We start from the raw sequence: 26,978 nt of genomic DNA, 5'->3' as shown, positions 1-26,978 counted from the left end.
TTCTTTGTTTTTGTTCTTTGACTCCATCATTTCACAAAAATACAAGAAATGTGCTATTGAAGATCACAAAACTCTATTCAGGGCCCTCATCCCCCCTCGCCCTCACCCTCACCCCCCCTCACCCTCACCCCCCCCTCACCCTCATCCCCCCTCACCCTCACGCCCCCCCTCCTTACCCTCATCTCCCCTCACCCTCATCCTCCCTCACCCCCTACCCTCGCTCCCCTCATCCCCACACTCACCCCCTCACGCCCCCTCATCCCCCCTCACCCTCATTGCCCCTCACTCACCCTCCCCCCCTCACCCTCACCTCCCCTCACCCTCACCCCCTCTCCCACCCCTGACCCCCTCTCCCACCCCCTCACCCACCCCCCACACCCTCTTCCCCCCTTACCCCACCCTCAACCCCTCCACCCCCACCCTCAACCCCTCCACCCCCACCCTCATTCAAACCTCATCCTCCTTGCCCTCATCCCCTTCACCCCCACACCCTCGCTCCCCTCATCCCCACACTCACCCCTCACGCCCCCTCAGCCCCCCTCACCGCCCCTCATTCACCCTCCCCCACTCCCCCCCCTCCCCTCACCCCCACCCTCACCCCTGACCCCCTCTCACACCCCCCTCACTCACCCCCACCCTCATTCAACCTCGCCCTCATCCCCCTCTCCCTCCCCCCTCATTCTCCAATCGGGGAGCGGGTTTCTCCATCTTCAGCCCCCCCGCCCAACGATGCCAAGCGGTTGGCAGATGCTGTTTCATTTCGGTGGGTATCGGTTCTATTTGGGCAGATTCCAGTCCCTTTCAGGGGTTTCAAGTCCCGCACCAAGAAAGGGGAGCTGTTCCCACATTGGCACGGCGCCCTCGGCACCTCTGCCCCACGCGCTCACAGCCGCCGTCTGCCCCACGCGCTCACAGCCGCCGTCTGCCCCACGCGCTCACAGCCGCCGTCTGCCCCACGCGCTCACAGCCGCCGTCTGCCCCACGCGCTCACAGCCGGCGTCTGCCTCACGCGCTCACAGCCGGCGAGGCCGCGTGATGCGTGCGTCCAAATCGGGTTGGGGGGGGGGGGGGGCGGCAGCGCACTGACCCCCTCCCCCATTCAGTAAGATTGCGGCTGACCCAATTCGATTTGATTTATTGTCACGTGTACCGAGGTACAGTGAAAAGTATTGTTCTGTGTACAGTCCAGACAGATTGTTTCATACTTGAAAAACATCAAACATACAGAAATACACAATGTAAATACATAAACAGGTCTTACAACACCAGGTTAAAGTCCAACAGGTTTGTTTCAAACACGAGCTTTCAGAGCGCTGCTCCTTCCTCAGGTGAATGGCGAGGTATCCTCGCCATTCACCTGAGGAAGGAGCTGCGCTCCGAAAGCTCGTGTTTGAAACAAACCTGTTGGACTTTAACCTGGTGTTGTCAGACTTCTTACTGTGCTCACCCCAGTCCAACGCCGGCATCTCCACACCATAAATACATAAAGACAGACACCGGGTGAAGCATACGGAGTATAGTTAGCGTGATGGACTGGGCTATGTTCACGACTCTTTATTACGGTCTTGGACCGAGCAGTTGCCAGACATCATCATAATCTTTATTGTTGTCAAAGTAAGCTACATTAACACTGCAATGAAGTTACTGTGAAAATCCCCTAGTCGGCACATTCCGGCGCCTGTTCGGGTACACAGAGGGGGAATTCAGAATGTCCAACAGGCACGTCTTTTGGGACTTGTGGGAGGAAACCGGAGTACCCGGAGGACACCCACGCACACACTGGGAGGATGTGCAGACTCCGCACAGACAATGACCCAAGCCGGGCTCGGTAGCATTGTGGATAGCACAATTGCTTCACAGCTCCAGGGTCCCAGGTTCGATTCCGGCTTGGGTCACTGTCTGTGCGGAGTCTGCACATCCTCCCCGTGTCTGTGTGGGTTTCCTCCGGGTGATCTGGTTTCCTCCCCAGTCCAAAGATGTGCAGGTTAGGTGGATTGGCCATGATAAATTTCCCTTAGTGTCCAAAATTGCCGTTAGTGTTGGGTGGGGTTACTGGATTATGGGGGTAGGGTGCTCTTTCCAAGAGCCGGTGCAGACCCGATGGGCCGAGTGGCCTCCTTCTGCACTGTAAATTCTATGAAATCTAGCGGTGTGAAGCAACAGTGCTAACCACTGTGCTACACCGCCCACGTGCTGGAACATGAGATTAGAATAGTTAGCTGGTTGTTTTTGACCAGCGCAAACTCGATGGGCCGAAGGGCCTTTCCTGTGCTGCATGATTCTATGACACATCTACATAGAACAGTACAGCACAGAACAGGCCCTTCGGCCCTCAATGTTGTGCCGAGCCATGATCACCCTACTCAAACCCACATATCCACCCTATACCCGTAACCCAACAACCCCCCCCCCCCCATTAACCTTACTTTTATTAGGACACTACGGGTAATTTAGCATGGCCAATCCACCTAACCCGCACATCTTTGGACTGTGGGAGGAAACCGGAGCACCCGGAGGAAACCCACGCACACAGGGGGAGGACGTGCAGACTCCGCACAGACAGTGACCCAGCCGGGAATCGAACCTGGGACCCTGGAGCTGTGAAGCATTTATGCTAACCACCATGCTACCCTGCTGCCTTATCCCTGTCACCCCACCAAAACTGGACAACTTTGGACACTTAAGGGGCAATTTATCACGGCCAATTCACATCTTTGGACTGTGGGAGGAAACCGGAGCACCCGGAGGAAACCAACGCAGACACGGGGAGGGGGGGGGACGTACAAATTCCTCACCAGGGCTAGGATCTAACCGGGTCCCTGCCATTGTGAGGCAGCAGTGCTAACCACCGCCATACCGGTCCCTGGTTATCCTTGGCAAAGCACTGCCGTGGTCTGGCGTTGCCTTCTGCAGAATGACCGACCAGCAAACTCTCCCGCTTTTGCCACCTGCCATCAAGCCGATTGGAAGGATTTCCAAGCTGATAATCAACCTCTTTGGCCGTTCCGTGGCCATCAAGGCCTGAAGTGGGACTGGAACCCAGAGCCTCTGGCCCAGAGGTAGGGGCGCTATCACTGCACTCGCCAGGCCGTCCATCCCACTCCTACCTCCCTCTTAAAATTGAAGAATCCTTCTTTATTGTGGCACCAAGCAGGGGCTGGTTTAGCACAGTGGGCTAAACAGCTGGCTTGTAATGCAGAACAAGGCCAGCAGGGCGGGTTCAATTCCCGTACCGGCCTCCCCGAACAGGCGCCGGAATGTGGTGACTAGGGGCTTTTCACATTAACTTCACTGAAGCCCACTTGTGACAATAAGCTATTATTATATACATGCCTGTGTTTACGATGTTGTGATGTAAAATTACTGGAGACTATGTTCCAGGTGATCTTTTAGTAACCAGTACCTTGATAGATGACCGGAGTCAGTGTTTGATTGCTCTTTCAGATCCTCTTTTCGAGGAAACGTGAATTCAAGGACCCATCTGTCTGCTCGGGCATTTATATTTTTGCTGCTCTTTTCAAAGAGGAACAGGTGGGTTCTCCTGTTCTCTTAGCTCCGCAGAGCTCAGCGATTCCACAACCAATGCATCAGATCTAAGCTCTGTAGTTCTGCCACATCCAGCCGTGAATGGTGGGGGACTCACTGGAGGAGGAGGCTCCACAGATATCCCCATCCTCATTGATGGAGGAGCCCAGAACGTATGAAACAGCTGAAGGCGCTGGATGCTGCAACGGCTCTGGGCCCTGACAATATTCCGGCAATAGTACTGAAGACTTGTGCTCCAGAACTTGCCGCACCCCCTAGCCAAGCTGTTCCAGTACAGCTACAACACTGGCATCCACTCGGCAATGTGGGAAATTGCCCAGGTGTGTCCTGTACACAAGAAACAGGACAAATCCAACCCAGCCAATTACCGCCCTATCAGTCTACTCTCCATCATCAGCAAAGTGATGGAAGGAGACATAAACAATGCCATCAAGCAGCACTTACTCAGCAATAAGCTGCTCACGGACACTCAGTTTGGGTTCCGCCAGGGTCACTCAGCTCTTGACCTCATCACAACCTTGGTTCAGGCAGCTCGATGGCTCAGTGGGTTAGCCCTGCTGCCTCACAGCGCCGAGGTCCCAGGTTTGATCCCGGCTCTGGGTCACTGTCCGTGTGGAGTTTGCACATTCTCCCCGTGTCTGCGTGTGTTTCGCCCCCACAACCCAAAGATGTGCAGGGTAGGTGGATTGGCCATGCTAAATTGCCCCTTAATTGGAAAAAATGAATTGGGAACTCTAAATTTATATTTTAAAAAGATCACAGCCTTGGTTCAAACATGGACAAAAGAGCTGAATGCCAGAGGTGAGGGGAGAGTGACTGCCCTGGACATCAAGGCAGCATTTGACTGAGTGTGGCATCAAGGAGCCCGAGCTAAACTGGAGTCAATGGGAATCAGGGGGAATACACTCCTCTGCTTGGAGTCATACCCGGCACAAAGGAAGATGGTTGTGGTGGTTGGAGGTCAATCATCTCAGCTCCAGGACATCACTGCAGGAGTTCCTCAGGGGAGTGTCCAAGGCCCCAACCATCTCCAGCTGCTTCATCAGTGACCTCCCTTCCATCATAAGGTCAGAAGTGGGGATGTTTGGGGATGACGGCACAATGTTCAGCACCATTCGCGACTCCTCACATAATGAAGCAGTCCATGGCCAAAAGTAGCAAGTTCTGGACAATATCCAGTGCACCATCGTCCTCGCACGGAGCCAGTGCACCACACTCCGCACTGAGCCAGTGCACCACCGTCCCCGCACCGAGCCAGTGCACCACTGTCCTCGCACCGAGCCAGTGCACCACTGTCCTCGCACTGAGCCAGTGCACCACACTCCGCACTGAGCCAGTGCACCACTGTCCTCGCACTGAGCCAGTGCACCACTGTCCTCGCACTGAGCCAGTGCACCACTGTCCTCGCACTGAGCCAGTGCACCACTGTCCTCGCACTGAGCCAGTGCACCACACTCCGCACTGAGCCAGTGCACCACACTCCGCACCGAGCCAGTGCACCACCCTCCCCGCACCGAGCCAGTGCACCATCGTCCTCGCACCGAGCCAGTGCGCCACTGTCCCCGCACCGAGCCAGTGCACCACCCTCCTCGCACTCAGCCAGTGCACCACCCTCCGCACTGAGCCAGTGCACCACCCTCCGCACTGAGCCAGTGCACCACACTCCGCACCGAGCCAGTGCACCACCCTCCGCACTGAGCCAGTGCACCACACTCCGCACCGAGCCAGTGCACCACTGTCCCCGCACCGAGCCAGTGCACCACACTCCGCACCGAGCCAGTGCACCACCCTCCGCACCGAGCCAGTGCACCACCCTCCCCGCACCGAGCCAGTGCACCACCCTCCGCACCGAGCCAGTGCACCACCCTCCCCGCACCGAGCCAGTGCACCACTGTCCCCGCACCGAGCCAGTGCACCATCGTCCTCGCACCGAGCCAGTGCACCACTGTCCCCGCACCGAGCCAGTGCACCACTGTCCCCGCACCGAGCCAGTGCACCACCCTCCGCACCGAGCCAGTGCAGCAGCGTCCCCGCACCGAGCCAGTGCACCACCGTCCCCACACCGAGCCAGTGCAGCAGCGTCCTCGCACCGAGCCAGTGCACCACCCTCCCCGCACCGAGCCAGTGCACCACCGTCCTCGCACCGAGCCAGTGCACCATTGTCCTCGCACCGAGCCAGTGCACCACTGTCCCCGCACCGAGCCAGTGCACCACTGTCCCCGCACCGAGCCAGTGCACCATCATTCCCGCACAGAGCCAGTGCACCACCGTCCTCGCACCGAGCCAGTGCACCAGCGTTCCCGCACTGAGCCAGTGCACCACCCTCCTCGCACCGAGCCAGTGCACCATCATCCCCGCACCGAGCCAGTGCACCACCCTCCGCACCGAGCCAGTGCACCATCATCCCCGCACCGAGCCAGTGCACCACTGTCCCCGCACGGAGCCAGTGCACCTCGCACCGAGCCAGTGCACCATCATCCCCGCACCGAGCCAGTGCACCATCATCCCCGCACCGAGCCAGTGCGCCACACTCCGCACCGAGCCAGTGCACCACCGTCCTCGCACCGAGCCAGTGCACCATCATCCCCGCACTGAGCCAGTGCACCACCCTCCCCGCACAGAGCCAGTGCACCATCATCCCCGCACTGAGCCAGTGCACCACCCTCCCCGCACAGAGCCAGTGCACCACCGTCCTCGCACCGAGCCAGTGCACCATCATCCCCGCACTGAGCCAGTGCACCACCCTCCCCGCACAGAGCCAGTGCACCACCCTCCTCGCACCGAGCCAGTGCACCACCCTCCGCACCGAGCCAGTGCACCACCCTCCCCGCACCGAGCCAGTGCACCACCCTCCTCGCACCGAGCCAGTGCACCACCCTCCGCACCGAGCCAGTGCACCACCCTCCCCGCACAGAGCCAGTGCACCACCGTCCCCGCACCGAGCCAGTGCACCATCGTCCTCGCACTGAGCCAGTGCACCACCGTCCCCGCACCGAGCCAGTGCACCACCATCCCCGCACCGAGCCAGTGCACCATCGTCCTCGCACCGAGCCAGTGCACCACCCTCCCCACTGAGCCAGTGCACCACCCTCCTCGCACCGAGCCAGTGCACCATCGTCCTCGCACCGAGCCAGTGCACCACACCCCGCACCGAGCCAGTGCACCACCCTCCGCACCGAGCCAGTGCACCACCGTCCCCGCACCGAGCCAGTGCACCATCGTCCTCGCACCGAGCCAGTGCACCACTGTCCCCGCACCGAGCCAGTGCACCACCCTCCCCGCACCGAGCCAGTGCACCATCATCCCCGCACCGAGCCAGTGCACCACCCTCCCCGCACAGAGCCAGTGCACCACCGTCCTCGCACCGAGCCAGTGCACCAGCGTTCCCGCACCGAGCCAGTGCACCACCCTCCTCGCACCGAGCCAGTGCACCACCCTCCGCACCGAGCCAGTGCACCACCCCCCCCGCACCGAGCCAGTGCACCATCATCCCCGCACCGAGCCAGTGCACCATCATCCCCGCACCGAGCCAGTGCACCACCCTCCCCGCACCGAGCCAGTGCACCACCGTCCTCGCACAGAGCCAGTGCACCAGCGTTCCCGCACCCAGCCAGTGCACCACCGTCCCCGCACCGAGCCAGTGCACCACTGTCCTCGCACCGAGCCAGTGCACCACCCTCCGCACCGAGCCAGTGCACCACCCTCCGCACTGAGCCAGTGCACCACTGTCCTCGCACCGAGCCAGTGCACCACCCTCCCCGCACTGAGCCAGTGCACCACTGTCCTCGCACTGAGCCAGTGCACCACCCTCCCCGCACCGAGCCAGTGCACCACCATCCCCGCACCGAGCCAGTGCACCATCGTCCCCGCACAGAGCCAATGCACCACCGTCCCCGCACCGAGCCAGTGCACCACCCTCCGCACTGAGCCAGTGCACCACTGTCCCCGCACCGAGCCAGTGCACCACACTCCACACCGAGCCAGTGCACCACCCTCCGCACCGAGCCAGTGCACCATCGTCCTCGCACCGAGCCAGTGCACCACTGTCCCCGCACTGAGCCAGTGCACCATCGTCCTCGCACCGAGCCAGTGCACCACCATCCCCGCACCGAGCCAGTGCACCATCGTCCTCGCACCGAGCCAGTGCACCACACTCCGCACCGAGCCAGTGCACCACTGTCCCCGCACCAAGCCAGTGCACCACCGTCCTCGCACCGAGCCAGTGCACCACCGTCCGCACTGAGCCAGTGCACCACCCTCCGCACTGAGCCAGTGCACCATCGTCCTCGCACCGAGCCAGTGCGCCACTGTCCCCGCACCGAGCCAGTGCACCACCCTCCTCGCACTCAGCCAGTGCACCACCCTCCGCACTGAGCCAGTGCACCACCCTCCGCACTGAGCCAGTGCACCACACTCCGCACCGAGCCAGTGCACCACCCTCCGCACTGAGCCAGTGCACCACACTCCGCACCGAGCCAGTGCACCACTGTCCCCGCACCGAGCCAGTGCACCACACTCCGCACCGAGCCAGTGCACCACCCTCCGCACCGAGCCAGTGCACCACCCTCCCCGCACCGAGCCAGTGCACCACCCTCCGCACCGAGCCAGTGCACCACCCTCCCCGCACCGAGCCAGTGCACCACTGTCCCCGCACCGAGCCAGTGCACCATCGTCCTCGCACCGAGCCAGTGCACCACTGTCCCCGCACCGAGCCAGTGCACCACTGTCCCCGCACCGAGCCAGTGCACCACCCTCCGCACCGAGCCAGTGCAGCAGCGTCCCCGCACCGAGCCAGTGCACCACCGTCCCCACACCGAGCCAGTGCAGCAGCGTCCTCGCACCGAGCCAGTGCACCACCCTCCCCGCACCGAGCCAGTGCACCACCGTCCTCGCACCGAGCCAGTGCACCATTGTCCTCGCACCGAGCCAGTGCACCACTGTCCCCGCACCGAGCCAGTGCACCACTGTCCCCGCACCGAGCCAGTGCACCATCATTCCCGCACAGAGCCAGTGCACCACCGTCCTCGCACCGAGCCAGTGCACCAGCGTTCCCGCACTGAGCCAGTGCACCACCCTCCTCGCACCGAGCCAGTGCACCATCATCCCCGCACCGAGCCAGTGCACCACCCTCCGCACCGAGCCAGTGCACCATCATCCCCGCACCGAGCCAGTGCACCACTGTCCCCGCACGGAGCCAGTGCACCTCGCACCGAGCCAGTGCACCATCATCCCCGCACCGAGCCAGTGCACCATCATCCCCGCACCGAGCCAGTGCGCCACACTCCGCACCGAGCCAGTGCACCACCGTCCTCGCACCGAGCCAGTGCACCATCATCCCCGCACTGAGCCAGTGCACCACCCTCCCCGCACAGAGCCAGTGCACCATCATCCCCGCACTGAGCCAGTGCACCACCCTCCCCGCACAGAGCCAGTGCACCACCGTCCTCGCACCGAGCCAGTGCACCATCATCCCCGCACTGAGCCAGTGCACCACCCTCCCCGCACAGAGCCAGTGCACCACCCTCCTCGCACCGAGCCAGTGCACCACCCTCCGCACCGAGCCAGTGCACCACCCTCCCCGCACCGAGCCAGTGCACCACCCTCCTCGCACCGAGCCAGTGCACCACCCTCCGCACCGAGCCAGTGCACCACCCTCCCCGCACAGAGCCAGTGCACCACCGTCCCCGCACCGAGCCAGTGCACCATCGTCCTCGCACTGAGCCAGTGCACCACCGTCCCCGCACCGAGCCAGTGCACCACCATCCCCGCACCGAGCCAGTGCACCATCGTCCTCGCACCGAGCCAGTGCACCACACTCCGCACTGAGCCAGTGCACCACCCTCCTCGCACCGAGCCAGTGCACCATCGTCCTCGCACCGAGCCAGTGCACCACACCCCGCACCGAGCCAGTGCACCACCCTCCGCACCGAGCCAGTGCACCACCGTCCCCGCACCGAGCCAGTGCACCATCGTCCTCGCACTGAGCCAGTGCACCACTGTCCCCGCACCGAGCCAGTGCACCACCCTCCCCGCACCGAGCCAGTGCACCATCATCCCCGCACCGAGCCAGTGCACCACCCTCCCCGCACAGAGCCAGTGCACCACCGTCCCCGCACCGAGCCAGTGCACCAGCGTCCCCGCACCGAGCCAGTGCACCACCCTCCTCGCACCGAGCCAGTGCACCACCCTCCGCACCGAGCCAGTGCACCACCCTCCCCGCACCGAGCCAGTGCACCATCATCCCCGCACCGAGCCAGTGCACCATCATCCCCGCACCGAGCCAGTGCACCACCCTCCCCGCACCGAGCCAGTGCACCACCGTCCTCGCACAGAGCCAGTGCACCAGCGTTCCCGCACCCAGCCAGTGCACCACCGTCCCCGCACCGAGCCAGTGCACCACTGTCCTCGCACCGAGCCAGTGCACCACCCTCCGCACCGAGCCAGTGCACCACCCTCCGCACTGAGCCAGTGCACCACTGTCCTCGCACCGAGCCAGTGCACCACCCTCCCCGCACTGAGCCAGTGCACCACTGTCCTCGCACTGAGCCAGTGCACCACCCTCCCCGCACCGAGCCAGTGCACCACCATCCCCGCACCGAGCCAGTGCACCATCGTCCCCGCACAGAGCCAGAGCACCACCGTCCCCGCACCGAGCCAGTGCACCACCCTCCGCACTGAGCCAGTGCACCACTGTCCCCGCACCGAGCCAGTGCACCACACTCCACACCGAGCCAGTGCACCACCCTCCGCACCGAGCCAGTGCACCATCGTCCTCGCACCGAGCCAGTGCACCACTGTCCCCGCACTGAGCCAGTGCACCATCGTCCTCGCACCGAGCCAGTGCACCACCATCCCCGCACCGAGCCAGTGCACCATCGTCCTCGCACCGAGCCAGTGCACCACACTCCGCACCGAGCCAGTGCACCACTGTCCCCGCACCAAGCCAGTGCACCACCGTCCTCGCACCGAGCCAGTGCACCACCGTCCGCACTGAGCCAGTGCACCACCCTCCGCACTGAGCCAGTGCACCACCGCCCGCACTAAGCCAGTGCACCACCCTCCGCACCGAGCCAGTGCACCACCCTCCGCACCGAGCCAGTGCACCACCCTCCGCACCGAGCCAGTGCACAATCGTCCCCGCACAGAGCCAGTGCACCACCGTCCCCACACTGAGCCAGTGCACCATCGTCCCCGCACCGAGCCAGTGCACCACCCTCCGCACCGAGCCAGTGCACAATCGTCCCCGCACAGAGCCAGTGCACCACCGTCCCCACACTGAGCCAGTGCACCATCGTCCCCGCACCGAGCCAGTGCACCACTGTCCTCGCACCGAGCCAGTGCACCAGCGTCCTCGCACCGAGCCAGTGCACCACTGTCCCCGCACCGAGCCAGTGCACCACTGTCCCCGCACCGAGCCAGTGCACCAGCGTTCCCGCACCCAGCCAGTGCACCATCGTCCCCGCACAGAGCCAGTGCACCATCGTCCCCGCACCGAGCCAGTGCACCACACTCCGCACAGAGCCAGTGCACCACCCTCCCCGCACAGAGCCAGTGCACCACCGTCCCCACACTGAGCCAGTGCACCATCGTCCCCGCACCGAGCCAGTGCACCACACTCCGCACTGAGCCAGTGCACCACCCTCCTCGCACCGAGCCAGTGCCCTCACGGTGCCAGTGCACAACTGTCCTTGCACTGCATTGTGCCAGGGCACCATGAGCCAGAACTGAATAACGTGCTGGTGTGCAAGAGATATTTTGCTCTCAGCCCTGTAGATGGACGATCGAGGTTGTGGTAAAGTTGTCCCGTTTCACACCCTTCATGAAATGAAATGAAAATCGCTTATTGTCACAAGTAGGCTTGAATGAAGTTACTGTGAAAAGCCCCTAGTCACCACATTCCGGCACCTGTTCGGGGAGGCTGGTACGGGAATCGAACTGTGCTGCTGGCCTGCCTTGGTCTGCTTTCAAAGCCAGCGATCTAGCCCAGTGTGCTAAACCAGCCCTCTCTTTTCAGGGAGGGGAAAGTGGAGACACAGGCCCCTCAATTCAGTGTCTTCCACAGCAGCTTGTGCTGATCAGCCTCTTAACAGACAGTAAAATGTCCCAAGTTGCTCTGCATCAAACAAAATCTAACTTAAGAAAAGTCAGGGCAGGAGAGGTAGGTTTTAAGGAGCCTCTTTAAGGAGGTAGAGCGGCTCAGGGTGGGAATTCACCAGCTCGGATCCTAGGCCATCAATGGTGGAGCGAACTTCCATTGATATGAAGCCTGTCAGGATGTCCTGGAATCCTTTCCAGCCAATGAAATGCCTTTGTGCATAAGCATAACCACAGCAGCTGCCAATTTCATGCACAGCAAGCTCCCACAAGCAGCAACATGCTAATGACCATAATAGTCTGTTTTGTGATCGTGTTGGTGGCATAAATATTGACCAGGAAACTGGAGAAAACTCCCCTATCTGCCCTTCTCAATACTATTTTTTAACAATTTAACATCAATTATTTTTTCCCAGTTAAGCGGCAATTTAGCGCGGCCAATCCGCCTACTCTGCACATCTTTGGGTTGTGGGGGCGAAACCCACGCAGATACGGGGAGAACGTGCAAACTCCACACGGACAGTGACCCAGAGCCGGGATCGAACCTGGGACCTCGGCGCCGTGAGGCAGCAGTGCTAACCCACTGTGCCACCCTGCCGCCGGTCAGCTCTTCTGAACACCGCCGTGGGATCTTTCTTTACCTCCAGGTGAAGACGGCAGGCGGGGGCCTCGGGTTTAACGTCACGCCGGCAAATTGGCGCCTCCAGGCAGTGCAGCACTGGGAGGATCCGTCGGCATCTTTGTGCTTGAACCTCCAGAGTTGGGACTTGAGCCCCCGACTTTCTGACTCGGACAGGCTGAGCACAGAGCCCTGGGAGGGCGGTAGGGCTCGAGGGGATTGCAGAGTGATCTCGGAACGGCGGACTCACCTTGTCATGGGTGGCATTGGCCAATCCCTGACCCCCCTGGAGGAAACCCTGGACAATGGGGGGGGGGTGATTGCACATTTTGTGCTTCACCCTCCCAAAAATATTCTGGGAAGATATCCCAGCGGTGAGCAGCAGGAATCGCTTCAAACAATTATTCCCGTTTAACATTGTGGTTAGAGGCTTGAACTCTCCGTGGCAGCCTCCAAAGATGCTGGTTTGAACCCCGGCGATCAGCCCTTCCCCTCCGCCCTTCCCCACTGTTGTGTTAACGTTCTGCAGCGAAGCTGTGGTGTGCTCTTCAGGGCAAAATTCATGGAGACCCCAAACGTCTCCCTCTTGACCGCCCCACACCTTGTCTGGCACCGGTTCAGGGGTTGCCGGAGCGATGGAATGATTCCAGGCCTTTGGGCTCCAGGCCTGTTTGGTCAGGATTTACCCCCCCCTCAGCTTTAGGTACCTACAAGGCAGTGGAGCCGTTGGCCCGTAGCTGGGAGTTTGGGGTTACGAGTGCCGGGGCGCACTGCGCGTCTGGGGGGGGGGGGCCAAGCCTCTTCTTGTTGCTCTGAAGCTTTCGCCCGAGGGTAGCGAGGGCCAGGTATACCCGTGCCGACACGAGGAGGCACAGCTGAGGACCTGCCGACAGGAGGAGGCACAGCTGAGGACCTGCCGACAGGAGGAGGTACAGCTGAGGACCTGCCGACGGCAGAGGGTGTCTGCTGACGGGGAGGGGCCGGCAATTTGAGCTCTCTTTTGGGCATCGCTGCCAGCCAGCGGTCCAGGCGGCAGCAAGCTTGGGCACGAAGGCCGAAAGTAGGCAAACCCCCCCCCCTTCGCCCGCACGCTCGGCAGCATCTCATCAACCTGTTGGGCACTTTGAGCGGGTTTTCGAAGTTTCACAGTGAATCATTTCATCGGAAGCGAAGAGTCTCCACCTGGTGGCTGTTTTGTGCGGAGCGGTTTCAGTTTCCTCTGCTTCTCATGACGTGCGTTTTGTAGGAAAGCGAAAAAGCTTCGATCCCCGCCCTCTGTCCTGTCCAACTTGAGAACCCCCCCCCCCCGCCCCAAAATTCTTACACAGCCCTACGCTGAATTGGCAGCACTTAAACCACTCGACACGACTAGTCCACCACACAAGCTCCCTCCTGTCCTGCTTCATTTGATTCTGTCAGTGTCGCCTTTAAGTAAGGACTTTCTCCTGGATTCCTTTGCTGTCGTGTTTTTATGACCCTTTTGTTTGTCATTGCAGGCCGGTCTACTCTATCGTAATCCTTTGTAGAGGAAAGAGCCCCAAACTGCATTTTGCAGTGTTTTTTTTAACCCTTCCTGTACTTCACTGTGCGGCGGCCCGCTGAAATGAAATGAAAATGAAAATGGCTTATTGTCACGAGTAGGCTTCAATGAAGTTACTGTGAAAAGCCCCTAGTCGCCACATTCCGGCGCCTATCCGGGGAGGCTGGTACGGGAATCGAACCGTGCTGCTGGCCTGCTTTAAAAGCCAGCGATTTAGCTGAGTGAGCTAAACCAGCCCCTAGCACAATGGGTTAGCACTGCTGCCTCACAGCGCCAGGGACCTGGGTTAGAATCCGATCTCTGGTGACTGTCTGTGCGGAGTCTGCACCTTCTCCCCGTGTCTGCGTGGGTTTCCTCCGGGTGCTCCGGTTTCCTCCCGCAGCCCAGGTTAGGTGGATTGGCCGTGCTAAATTACCCCTTAGTGTCCAAAAGGGTTTTAAGGGGATAGTGTTGGGCTGAGGTGGAGCGCTCTTTCAGAGGGTCGGTGCAGACCCGATGGGCCGAATGGCCTCCTTCTGCACTGTACAATTCTTATCTCCCCACCAGCTTGGATACCTTCCAGTATCCCTCCCAAACGCGCAAGTGCGGAGGAGATTTACTAAAACTCTCCAGCGATAAGCATCTTCAGTGACGGGGAGAGAGCAGAGAAGCTGGGCCTCGCTTTCTTCCCAGCGCAGGAGGTTTGAAACAGGTCTTCCAAATCTTCAAGGGTCTCAATTGATACCGAAGGAGAGATTGTTTCCACGGGTGCGAGGGCCGGGGAGCAGAGGGCATGGATGTAGGGTAGTCGGCAAGGGAGTGGGTTGTTTTGTGTAATGAGTTGTGATCTGGAGTACGCTGCCTGAATGGACGGCGGAGACATTCTGTTGTTACGTTTGCCCAGGAATCTGCCGGGCGATGGGGGAAACGCTGGGGGAGAAAGGGACTCAGGAGGCGGCCTTCACAAAGAACACAACGTGGTCTCCTTCAGCGTGGTGTGGTCCTAATTCTGTAACACAGGTGGCGGCACGGTGGCGCAGTGGTTAGCACTGCTGCCTCGCAGCGCCAGGGACCCAGGTTCAAATCCGGCCTCGGGTGACTGTCTGTGTGGAGTTTGCACCTTCTCCCCGTGTCTGCGTGGGTTTCCTCCGGCAGTCCAAAGATGTGCCGGGTAGGTGGGGTTGCAGGGTATGGGTAGGGGAGTGGGCCTGGGTTGGGTCAGTGCAGACTCAATGGGCCGAATGGCCTCCTTCTGCACTGTCGGGATTCTGCGAACTCTCCTCGTAACAAATAAGATCAAATGCGATGTTCCTGCCAGCAAGCGTTTTTAAAATGAACTTCGAGTACCCAATTTTGTTTTTCCAATTAAGGGGCAGTTTAGCATGGCCGATCCACCTAGCCTGCACAGCTTTGGGTTGTGGGGGTGAGACCCTCGCAGACGTGCCCCAGTGATGTTTCTCTCAGGAGACTAATTTGCGAGTTGTGGGGACTCCAGAGGCAGGACTGGAGGGTTGGCAACACTCAATGCCTCTACACCGCGCAGGATGGTGGAAGCAGGTTGTTTACCCCAATATGGCTGTTCCAGCTTAAAAGAAAGAGTTATCCCATTTCCCAGCTCGTCAATCCTGGAGGTTACAGACTCCCATGTGGATTCCAAGTGCTTTGTTAAATGCAATGAGAATTTCTTCCTCTGCACCCCCCCCCCCCTTTCCCCGGAGCAAGTTCCAGGCCCACCCCCACCACCACACGAGGGGGGAAAATATTCCGTATTGACTCCCCTCAATACTTCCGACAATTACCTGGAACTTACAGCCCCCAACTTGTTGCCCTGTCTGCTTCAAGGAACGAGGTACTTCCAATCCACTCTTACCTGGTGGTGCTTTGTTACAGACCGCTCGGGGAGTCCGAGTTGTCGTGGTAACCTGCACTTTCCCAGGCACGTTGTAGTCCGGAGCTATGGAGTGTGATGGTAGAGGCTCCAACATTCGTTCCTCCCACAGTCCAAAGATGTGCAGATGGCCGACCAGAAATCTCCCACACTTACTGCCTGCCATTTCCATGTGTGTTTGGAAGGAGTTTTCAGGTTGATTCTCCGCCTGTTTGGCTCCGTTACATTTACAGAATTTACAGTGCAGAAGGAGGCCATTCGGCCCATTGAGTCTGCACCAGCTCTTGGAAAGAGCACTCTACCCAAGGTCAACACCTCCACCCTATCCCCATAACCCAGTAACTCCACCCAACACTAAGGGCAATTTTGGACACTAAGGGCAATTTATCATGGCCAATCCACCTAACCCGCACATCTTTGGACTGTGGGAGGAAACCGGAGCACCCGGAGGAAACCCACGCACACACGGGGAGGATGTGCAGACTCCGCACAGACAGTGACCCAAGCCGGGAATCGAACCTGGGACCCTGGAGCTGTGAAGCATTTATGCTAACCACCATGCTACCGTGCTGCCCTCCTTGCACAAACCCACCTTCCGTCGACATCAAGTCCCTGTACGGGTCTCGAACCCGCAGCTTCTGGTTCAGAGACTGGGACCCTACCCACTGCGCCCTGGGCCTTCATCCACTTTATTTGGGCCCCTCTTTATATCTTTGGGTTGTGGGGGTGAAACCCACGCAAACACGGGGAGAATGTGCAAACTCCACACGGACAGTGACCCAGAGCCGGGATCGAACCCGGGTCCTTGGCACCGTGAGACAGCAGTGGTTTATATACTGAATAACAGGGAGGGTGAGTTACAGACTGGAATTTAATCGAGGGATGTGGGGGGGTTTATATGAAGAATAACAGATACCTGGGAGTCAGTTACAGACTGGAATCTAATCGAGGGATGTGGGGGGGTTTATATGAAGAATAACAGATACCTGGGAGTCAGTTACAGACTGGAATCTAATCGAGGGATGTGGGGGGGTTTATATGTAGAATGACAGATACCTGGGAGTGAGTTACAGACTGGAATCTAATTAAGGGGTTCAGGGTTGTTTATATCAAGGCAAAACGGTAGCACAGTGGTTAGCACAGTTGCTTCACATGCCCCAGGTTCGATATCCGGCTTGGGTCACTGTCTGTGTGGAGTCTGAACCTTCTCCCATGTCTGTGTGTGTTTCCTCCAGGTGCTCCGGTTTCCTCCCACAGTCCAAAGATATGCAGATTAGGTGGATTGGCCGCGCTAAAATTGACCTTAGTGTCCAAAAAGTTTAGGTGGGGTGACTGGGTTATGGGATAGGGTGGGGTGCTCTTTCCAGGGGCCGGTGCAGACTCAATGGGCCAAATGGTCTCCTTCTGCACTGTAAATTCTATGATCTGTATAGAATAACAGATACCCGGGAGTGAGTTACAGACTGGAATCTGATCGAAGGGGTTCGGGATGGTTTATATATAGAATAACAGATACCCGGGAGTGAGTTACAGACTGGAATCTAATCGAGGGGTTTGGGGTGGTTTATATATAGAATAACAGATACCCGGGAGTGAGTTACAGACTGGAATCAAATCGTGGGGTTCGGGGTGGTTTATATATAGAATAACAGATACCCAGGAGTGAGTTACAGTCTGGAATCTAATCTAGGGGTTCGGGGTGGTTTATATGCAGAATAACAGAAACCCGAGAGTGAGTTACAGTCTGGAATCTAATGGAGGGATTTGGGGTGGTTTATATATAGAATAACAGATACCCAGGAGTGAGTTACAGTCTGGAATCTAATCGAGGGGTTTGGGGTGGTTTATATATAGAATAACAGATACCCAGGAGTGAGTTACAGTCTGGAATCTAATCGAGGGGTTTGGGGTGGTTTATATAGAGAATAACAGATACCCAGGAGTGAGTTACAGTCTGGAATCTAATCGAGGGGTTCGGGGTGGTTTATATAGAGAATAACAGATACCCGGGAGTGAGTTACAGTCTGGAATCTAATCGAGGGGTTCGGGGTGGTTTATATGCAGAATAACAGAAACCCGGGAGTGAGTTACAGACTGGAATCTAATCGAGGGATTTGTTGCATTTATATATAGAATAACAGATACCCGGGAGTGAGTTACAGACTGGAATCTAATCGAGGGGTTCGGGGTGGTTTATATATAGAATAACAGATACCCGGGAGTGAGTTACAGACTGGAATCTAATCGAGGGGTTCGAGGTGGTTTATATATAGAATAACAGATACCCGGGAGTGAGTTACAGACTGGAATCTAATCGAGGGGTTCGGGGTGGTTTATATATAGAATAACAGATACCCGGGAGTGAGTTACAGACTGGAATCTAATCGAGGGGTTCGGGATGGTTTATATACAGAATAACAGATACCCGGGAGTGAGTTACAGACTGGAATCTAATCGAGGGGTTCGGGGTGGTTTATATATAGAATAACAGATACCCGGGAGTGAGTTACAGACTGGAATCTAATGGAGGGATTTGTTGCGTTTATATATAGAATAATAGATACCCGGGAGTGAGTTACAGACTGGAATCTAATGGAGGGATTTGTTGCGTTTATATATAGAATAACAGATACCCGGGAGTGACGTCCCGTACACCTGAAGTGTCCAGTGTTGCAATTGACTCATCCAATCCCAAACGCCTGGGCCTTTCTGATCATGAACCCAATTCCAGTTGTATTGCAGTGTTCAAGGGCATCGGTGCTGGACCTCAAAGCGAAGCTGCTTCACAACATTTAGCTGTACACTGATTGAATTCACTGAGCCGTTGTTGAAGAGATTCCCAAGGAAATGTGTTCACACAGTATCCCCAGATGAAGCGAACGGTCTCCAGTCAGTATCTCCCGAGCAGTGCGATTGAAGTCAGGAACTTGCGGCATTACCCCCAGTATTCCGTTACAAGTGATTCCCAACAGCGCTGTCGCCATACTTAATTGGTTCGTCGATTCACAGTATTAAACCATATTGGTACCAATGTGTTACCGAATGTCATTTCCCATCTCAATCCTCTTCCACCACCTGCCAAACTTCTGTAACCACCAATATTTCATCCCAGGGTTGAACGGCCTTTTCTGGACAATGTGTGCTCCCCCCCAGCCCAAGTCATATAGAATTTACAGTGCAGAAGGAGGCCATTCGGCCCATCGAGTCAATGCAAGATCTGCAAATCGGCCGTTTCACACTTGAAGCCGGGCAGCACGGTAGCATGGTGGTTAGCATAAATGCTTCACAGCTCCAGGGTCCCAGGTTCGATTCCCAGCTGGGTCACTGTCTGTGTGGAGTCTGCACGTCCTCCCCGTGTGGGCGCGGGTTTCCTCCGGGTGCTCCGGTTTCCTCCCACAGTCCAAAGATGTGCGGGTTAGGTGGATTGGCCGTGCTAAATTGCCCGTAGTGTCCTAAAAAAAGTAAGGTTAATGGGGGGGGGTTGTTGGGTTACGGGTATAGGGTGGATACGTGGGTTTGAGTAGGGTGATCATGGCTCGGCACAACATTGAGGGCCGAAGGGCCTGTTCTGTGCTGTACTGTTCTATGTTCTATGAACAAAAGGTTCACAAGCCCGCTTTACTGAAATTCCAGAATAATCACCGTCAAGTCACAGTATTTGCTTTGGGACTCCAACATTTCCCATCAGGATGGACAAGCCCCTAATCTATTCTAATTTAGAACCATCACATGTTTCCTCCTGACTTGCAATTAAGAGTTCCGACCTGAATATGGCACGGTGTTTAGCACTACCGCCTCATGTCGCTGAGGACCCGGGTTCGATTCCCGGCCCCGGGTCGCTGTCCGTGTGGAGTTTGCACATTCTCCCCGTGTCTGCGTGGGTCTCGCCCCCACAACCCAGAGATGTGCAGGGTAGGTGGATTGGCCACGCTAAATTGCTCCCTTAATTGGAAAAAAAAAAGAATTGGATACTCTAAATTTATTTTAAAAAGAACAAAAAAAAGAGCTCCGACCTGCACTTGGAGTGTTCGTGCTGTTCTGGATATTATTACGGACCTCAAAATTGTGGGACGTTCTACTTCCCTCAATCTGGTATTGGAAAACCCGCTCTCCACATTACATCATTACATTACATAAGGGGCTGTTTAGCACACTGGGCTAAATCGCTGGCTTTGAAAGCAGGCCAGCAGCATGGTTCGATTCCCGTACCAGCCTCCCCGGACAGGCGCCGGAATGTGGCGACTAGGGGCTTTTCACAGTAACTTCATTGAAGCCGACTCGTGACAATAAGCGATTTTCATTTTCATTTCATTTCATAATCTCTACGTTTATTGCAAACTTGCTGTTTCTGGTTGTAACTCTACTTTCTGTTTGCAACGTTGTGTTGCCTAAAGGTTTCTGAATTTCCGGGGCTGAATCTCACGCCTGATGAATTGGCTCTGTTAATCAGATTAAAGAACGATATCTCGGTTCAACCCCGTTTTTTTTTTTCTTCTTTTTTTTATAAATTTAGATTACCCAATTATTTTTTCCAATTAAGGGGCAATTTAGTGTGGCCAATCCACCTACCCTGCACATTTTTGGGTTGTGGGGGCGAAACCCACACAGACACGGGGAGAATGTGCAAACTCCACACGGACAGTGACCCAGAGCCGGGATCGAACCTGGGACCTCGGCGCCGTGAGGCAGTTGTGCTAACCACTAGGCCACCGTGCTACCCTGGTTCAACCCCGTATTACGGGTTTGCCATTCCAGTGTAGCAGAGAAAAGAGTTTACTAGTCCGATACGCTCCTTTTGTGGGGAGATGATCAACCGCAACCCGTCCGCCTATTGCATTATGACAAAATAGAATGTTCTGCCCTGCACACGGTGCCATCATGGGGTTGAAATCCTGGAACTCCCTCCCTAACAGCACAGGGACAGCAGCGGGTTCAAGAAGGCAGCTCACCACCGCCTTCTCGAGGGCAATTAGGGATGGGCAATAAATGCTGTGCCCGGCCAGCGGCGATCGCATCCTGTAAATGAATAAATGAGGACCTCCTTGTGGGACTTGTGTCTGAAATGGGTGCATTGTGTTCCCAGATCACAACGATCGCTGCATGTGAAGCACTTTGGAATATTCGAACAATTGGAATATTTCAAACTGTGTGCTGGGATTCTGGATATAAACACGGGGCTTTTACCTTTTTCCCGGTATTTGCGTAACAGTGGTTCCTTTGTCCACAGGGCGGGCCTGATAACACAATCTCCAGCTGTGAACATGTCGAGTACCTCTCCAGGCAGACAGAAGCGCAAGGAGGAAATTCAGAAGGGCCTGGATTTTATTCAGTAAGTAGACTAAGTCTCCCCTCCCCCCCCCCCTCTTTTTTTAAAATTTAGAGTACCCAATTTTTTTTTCCAATGAAGGGGCAATTTAGCGTGGCCAATCCACCTACCCTGCACATCTTTGGGTTGTGGGGGTGAGACCCACGCGGACACGGGGAGAACGTGCAAACTCCACATGGACATAGAACATAGAACAGTACAGCACAGAACAGGCCCTTCGGCCCTCGATGTTGTGCCGAGCAATGATCACCCTACTCAAACCCAGGTATCCACCCTATACCCGTAACCCAACAACCCCCCCTTAACCTTACTTTTTAGGACACTACGGGCAATTTATCATGGCCAATCCACCTAACCCGCACATCTTTGGACTGTGGGAGGTTTGTAACCTGGACTCCTATTGGTCGCACACCCAACTAAACCGACCAATAAGGCAGCCCCACTCATCCACCCCACTACGCGCGTTTTTATCGTTGACTCGGCCAAGCTGTGCTTCTGTCAGTGTTAAGGATCAGCACAAGCAACTTGACACCTGATATCAACAAACTGGTAAATGACTGCAGTCAGCTGCACCATTCTCATTGACATTGTTCTGTTACTCACTGAGTTACTTTGTTTTTCAAATAAATGTGCTTTTTTTTCTTTAAAGACCTTTCATTTTGGCTATTTAAAATATTAATTATTTTACTTAATGCGGCCCTTTAAAATTGTGAATTTCTGAATGTGGCCCTTGCACGGAAAAGTTTGCCCACCCCTGCTCTACCCCATTCATACTCTTACTTTTCAAGGAGTTTATACTCCTTTCATTTCCTGTACTAACTTGCGCACTCCTGTGCCTCTGTTGACATTCATTTGCCATCCACTTCATTTGACCTGCAATTTATTTAATACCAGATCCCATGAAATGGCCAGTTGTTGTGGTACAGGAACTCGATAGAAGCAGGAGGAGGCCATTCGGCCCTTCCAGCCTGCTCTGCCGTTCATTATGATCATGGCTGATTATCATGTCCAATGTCCTGATCCCACCCCCACCCCCACCCCCACCCCCACCCCCACCCCCACCCCCTTTCATAGTTTCATAGAATTTACAGTGTTGAAGGAGGCCATTCGGCCCATCGAGTCTGCACCGGCTCCTGGAAAGAGCACCCTACCCAAGGTCAACACCTCCACCCTATCCCCATAACCCAGTAACCCCACCCAACACTAAGGGCAATTTTGGACACTAAGGGAAATTTATCACGGCCAATCCACCTAACCTGCACATCTTTGTGACTGTGGGAGGAAACCGGAGCACCCGGAGGAAACCCACGCAGTCACGGGGAGGATGTGCAGACTCCGCACAGACAGTGACCCAGCCGGGAATCGAACCTGGGACCCTGGAGCTGTGAAGCCATTGTGCTATCCACAATGCTACCCTGCTGCCCCGAACTCCCTGCTCCCTTTAGCCCCGTAAGAAGTCTTACAACACCAGGTTAAAGTCCAACAGGTTTGATTCAAACACGAGCTTTCGGAGCGCAGCTCCTTCCTCAGGTGAATGGAGAGGTATGTTCCAGAAACGTTTATATAGACAAAGTCAGAGATGCTGGACAATGCTTGGAATGCGTAATACCTCGCCATTCACCTGAGGAAGGAGCAGCGCTCCGAAAGCTCGTGTTTGAATCAAACCTGTTGGACTTTAACCTGGTGTTGTAAGACTTCTTACTGTGCTCACCCCAGTCCAACGCCGGCATCTCCACATCATGGCTACCCTTTAGCCCTAACAGCTGCGTCAGTTCCATCTTGAAATTACACAGTGTTTTGGCCTCAGCTACTTTGTGTGGTAGCGAATTCCACAGACTCTCTTTCCGAAGCTACCCTGTCTAATCCTGTTGGAATTTTACAAAACCCTGAGTGAAAATATGCTGGCATTCCTCGCAAGGACTAACGCTAAATTACATTAGAACATAGAACAGTACAGCACAGAACAGGCCCTTCGGCCCTCGATGTTGTGCCGAGCAATGGTCACCCTACTTAAACGCACGTAACCTGTATACCCGTAACCCAACAATCCCCCCATTAACCTTACACTACGGGCAATTTAGCATGGCCAATCCACCTAACCCGCACATCTTTGGACTGTGGGAGGAAACCGGAGCACCCGGAGGAAACCCACGCACACACAGGGAGGACGTGCAGACTCCACACAGACAGTGACCCAGCCGGGAATCGAACCTGGGACCCTGGAGCTGTGAAGCATTGATGCTAACCACCATGCTACCGTGAGGCCATTGTTACGGTGAAGAGAAATAGGTGATGGGTGTTAACTGTCTTTGAGCTCATGTGAACACAGGATATCTGGGTCACTGGGCTGAGTGGCAGGAGAGCAGTGAGACTGAATTGTCAATAAACGCAACAAATAACATCTCTGCCTTGCTTTGGTTTCACCAATCGGCTTCGCTCCTGTTAACAAGCGGTTCTATATAAATGCAACTTGTTATATTAGTCACCATTGAAGGGCAGCACGGTGGCCTAGTGGTTAGCACCACCGCCTCACGGCGCTGAGGTCCCAGGTTCGATCCCGGCTCTGGGTCACTGTCCGTGTGGAGTTTGCACATTCTCCCCGTGTCTGCGTGGGTTTTGCCCCCACAACCCAAAGATGTGCAGAGTAGGTGGATTGGCCACGTTAAATTGCCCCTTAATTGGAAAAAATAATTGGGTAATCTAAATTTATTTAAAAAAATATTAGTCACCATTGCTAAGAAATCTCACTAACAGTCTTTTGTTGTCTCTGCTTCCCCCACCAGATCTCCCTTGCCTTATCCAGGAAGTCAAGATGACTACGAGGTAGGAGCAGTTCGTGCTGTTCTTGGTCCCTTTGGTTTTTTTTTTTAAAGTGTATTTTTTGATTACCCGCCAAGCTGGTGGGAAGGGACAACTCCCTCGCCACTCCTCTCAGCGGGAAAAACAGAGTCCCTACTGTCTCCAAAATGACTCCGAAGCTGCATCTCAGAAGAAGTGGGCAGCACGGTAGCACAGTGGTTAGCACAGTGGCTTCACAGCTCCAGGGTCCCAGGTTCGATTCCGGCTTGGGTCACTGTCTGTGCGGAGTCTGCACGTCCTCCCCGTGTGTGTGCGTGGGTTTCCTCCGGGTGCTCCGGTTTCCTCCCACAGTCACAAAGATGTGCAGGTTGGGTGGATTGGCCATGCTAAATTGCCCGTAGTGTCCAAAATTGCCCTTCGTGTTGGGTGGGGTTACTGGGTTATTGGGATAGGGTGGAGGTGTTGACCTTGGGTAGGGTGCTCTTTCCAAGAGGCGGTGCAGACTCGATGGGCCGAATGGCCTCCTTCTGCACTGTAAATTCTATGATGATAACAAACAGGAACAGGCGGAGACCATTCAGCCCCTCGTCACTGCTCCAACTTTGAACAAGATCAAGGCTGACCTGATTATAGCCTTCACTTTGCCGCTCCCCAACCCCCCCACCCCTCCCCATAACCTTTTGCTCCCTTATAGATCAAAATCAGTCTAACTCAGCCAGGAATATATTCCATAACCCGGTTGCCCACTGCTCTGTGAGCTAGGGAATTCCAAAGTTTGATGACTCTCTTGAGAGAAGAAATTCCTCCTCATCAAATGAAAAATGAAAATGGCTTATTGTCACGAGTAGGCTTCAATGAAGTTACTGTGAAAAGCCCCTAGTCGCCACATTCCGGCGCCTGTCTGGGGAGGCTGGTACGGGAATCGAACCGTGCTGCTGGCCTGCTTTCAAAGCCAGCGATTTAGCCCGGTGAGCTAAACCAGCCCCTGAATGGGAGACCCCTTATTCTGGGATTCCCCCATGAAGGGAAACATTCTCCCAGCCTCTACCCCGTGGGGAGGCAGTGGTGTAGCAACGTTGCCGCTGGACTGATAATCCAGAGATCCAGACGAATGTTTTGAGGACCTGGGTTCAGATTTGAATTCAACATGGTAGCACAGTGGTTAGCACAGTTGCTTCGCAGCGCCAGGGTCCTGAGTTCGATTCCCGGCTTGGGTCACCGTCTGTGCGGAGTCTGCACGTTCTCCCCGTGTCTGCGTGGGTTTCCCCCGGGTGCTCCGGTTTCCTCCCACAGGCCCCGAAAGACGTGCTGTTGTGTGAATTGGACATTCTGAATTCTCCCTCTGTGTACCCGAACAGGCGCTGGAATGTGGCGACTAGGGGCTTTTCACAGCAACTTCATTGCAGTGTTAATGTAAGCCTACTTGTGACAGTAAAGATTATTAGTAAAAATCTGTCATTAAAAGTCTGATGACAGGGCAGCACGGTAGCGTGGTGGTTAGCATAAATGCTTCACAGCTCCAGGGTCCCAGGTTCGATTCCCGGCTGGGTCACTGTCTGTGCGGAGTCTGCACGTCCTCCCCGTGTGTGCATGGGTTTCCTCCGGGTGCTCCGGTTTCCTCCCACAGTCCAAAGGTGTGCGGGTTAGGTGGATTGGCCATGCTAAATTGCCCGTAGTGTCCTAAAAAGTAAGGTTAAGGGGGAGGGGGGTTGTTGGGTTACGGGTATAGGGTGGATACGTGAGTTTGAGTAGGGTGATCATTGCTCGGCACAACATCGAGGGCCGAAGGGCCTGTTCTGTGCTGTACTGTTCTATGTTCTATGACAGCAATGAAACCAGTATCGATTGATATAACTAATGTCCTTTACTGCCGTCCTTGACTACGTATGAATCCAGATCCACACGAATGTCGTTGACTCTTAAAATTCCCTCGCTCAGTTCAAAGCTGGCTTGGTGGGGCCAGCGATGCCCACGCCCCATTAATAAATATGGGGGGGGGGGGGGGGGTGCGGAAAGCCCCATTAATAAATCTGATGTATGAAGAAGACCATCTCTGATTCTTCTAAACCCCGATGTGAGTACGGGCCCAACCTGCTCAACATTTTCCTCACGAGACAAACCCCGTCATCCCAATAATCAGCCCGAAATGAAGCTTTGCTTGACATAGAACATAGAACAGTACAGCACAGAACAGGCCCTTCGGCCCTCGATGTTGTGCCGAACAATGATCACCCTACTCAAATCCACGCTATACCCGTAACCCAACAACCCTTCCCCCCCTTAACCTTACTTTTTAGGACACTACGGGCAATTTAGCATGGCCAATCCACCTAACCCGCATCTTTGGACTGTGGGAGGAAACCGGAGCACCCGGAGGAAACCCACGCAAACACGGGGAGGACGTGCAGACTCCACACAGATAGTGACCCAGCCGGGAATCGAACCTGGGACCCTGGAGCTGTGAAGCATTTATGCTAACCACCATGCTACCCAGCTGCCCGGTATGTTCCCAATGCAGAACTCTCACCAGGCAGCGAGACGTTTATACTCCACCCCCCTTAAAATCAACATTCCATTTGCCTCCCTGGCTACTTGCTGTCATTCTAAATCATTGTGATTCCTGCACACGGTCAGACACACTTCCCTCCGCACCACAGTATTCTGCAGTCTTTCTCCATTTGAACATTTATCCTGCTTTCCTCAATCTTCCCACTAAAGTGGACAGCCTCCCATTTTCCCACAATATACTTTTACCTGCTCCTCGTGACGTGACCTTCTTACGTCCCTTTGGAGACACTTTGTATCTTCCTCACAACTTGCTTTCTGACCTATCTTTACGTCATCAAATTTGGCTAAAATAAAAATAATAACCTTCATTATTGTCACATAAACACCGCCAAGTGTGAAAATCCCCGAGTCGCCACACTCCGGCGCCTGTTCGGGTACACGGAGGGAGAATTCAGAATGTCCAATTCACCTAACAGCGCGTCCTGTGGGAGGAAACCGGAGCACCCGGAGGAAACCCACACTCACACACGGGGAGAGTGCGCAGACTACGCACAGTGACCCAAGCCGCGAATCGAACCCGGGTCCCTGGTGCTGTGAGACAGCAGTGCTAACCCGGGTCCCCGGCGCTGTGAGACAGCAGTGCTAACCCGGGTCCCCGGCGCTGTGAGACAGCAGTGCT

General features: G+C 55.9%; 1 protein-coding gene across 3 annotated transcripts in view; it reads left to right on the top strand.

The window, feature by feature from the left end:
• Nucleotides 1–26,978, top strand: part of zc3h7bb (zinc finger CCCH-type containing 7Bb) — a 100,834-nt gene that overhangs the window by 776 nt on the left and 73,080 nt on the right. For 2 of the 3 annotated variants that reach the window (XM_038783644.1, XM_038783642.1), the window contains exons 2-3: nucleotides 20,894–20,995; nucleotides 23,776–23,815. In XM_038783644.1, coding sequence (XP_038639572.1) covers nucleotides 20,928–20,995; nucleotides 23,776–23,815 — 108 coding nt within the window. In that variant the 5' untranslated portion in view covers nucleotides 20,894–20,927. Of the gene's footprint in view, nucleotides 1–13,630; nucleotides 13,691–20,893; nucleotides 20,996–23,775; nucleotides 23,816–26,978 lie in introns of those variants that run through there. The other variant, XM_038783643.1, reaches the window with a different exon arrangement.

Source organism: Scyliorhinus canicula, chromosome 23 (genome assembly GCF_902713615.1).
Source record: "Scyliorhinus canicula chromosome 23, sScyCan1.1, whole genome shotgun sequence".
In the NCBI taxonomy this organism is placed as follows: domain Eukaryota; kingdom Metazoa; phylum Chordata; class Chondrichthyes; order Carcharhiniformes; family Scyliorhinidae; genus Scyliorhinus; species Scyliorhinus canicula.
Note: the sequence above shows the minus strand (reverse complement) of the source record. Positions and strands in the feature narration are given on the sequence as shown.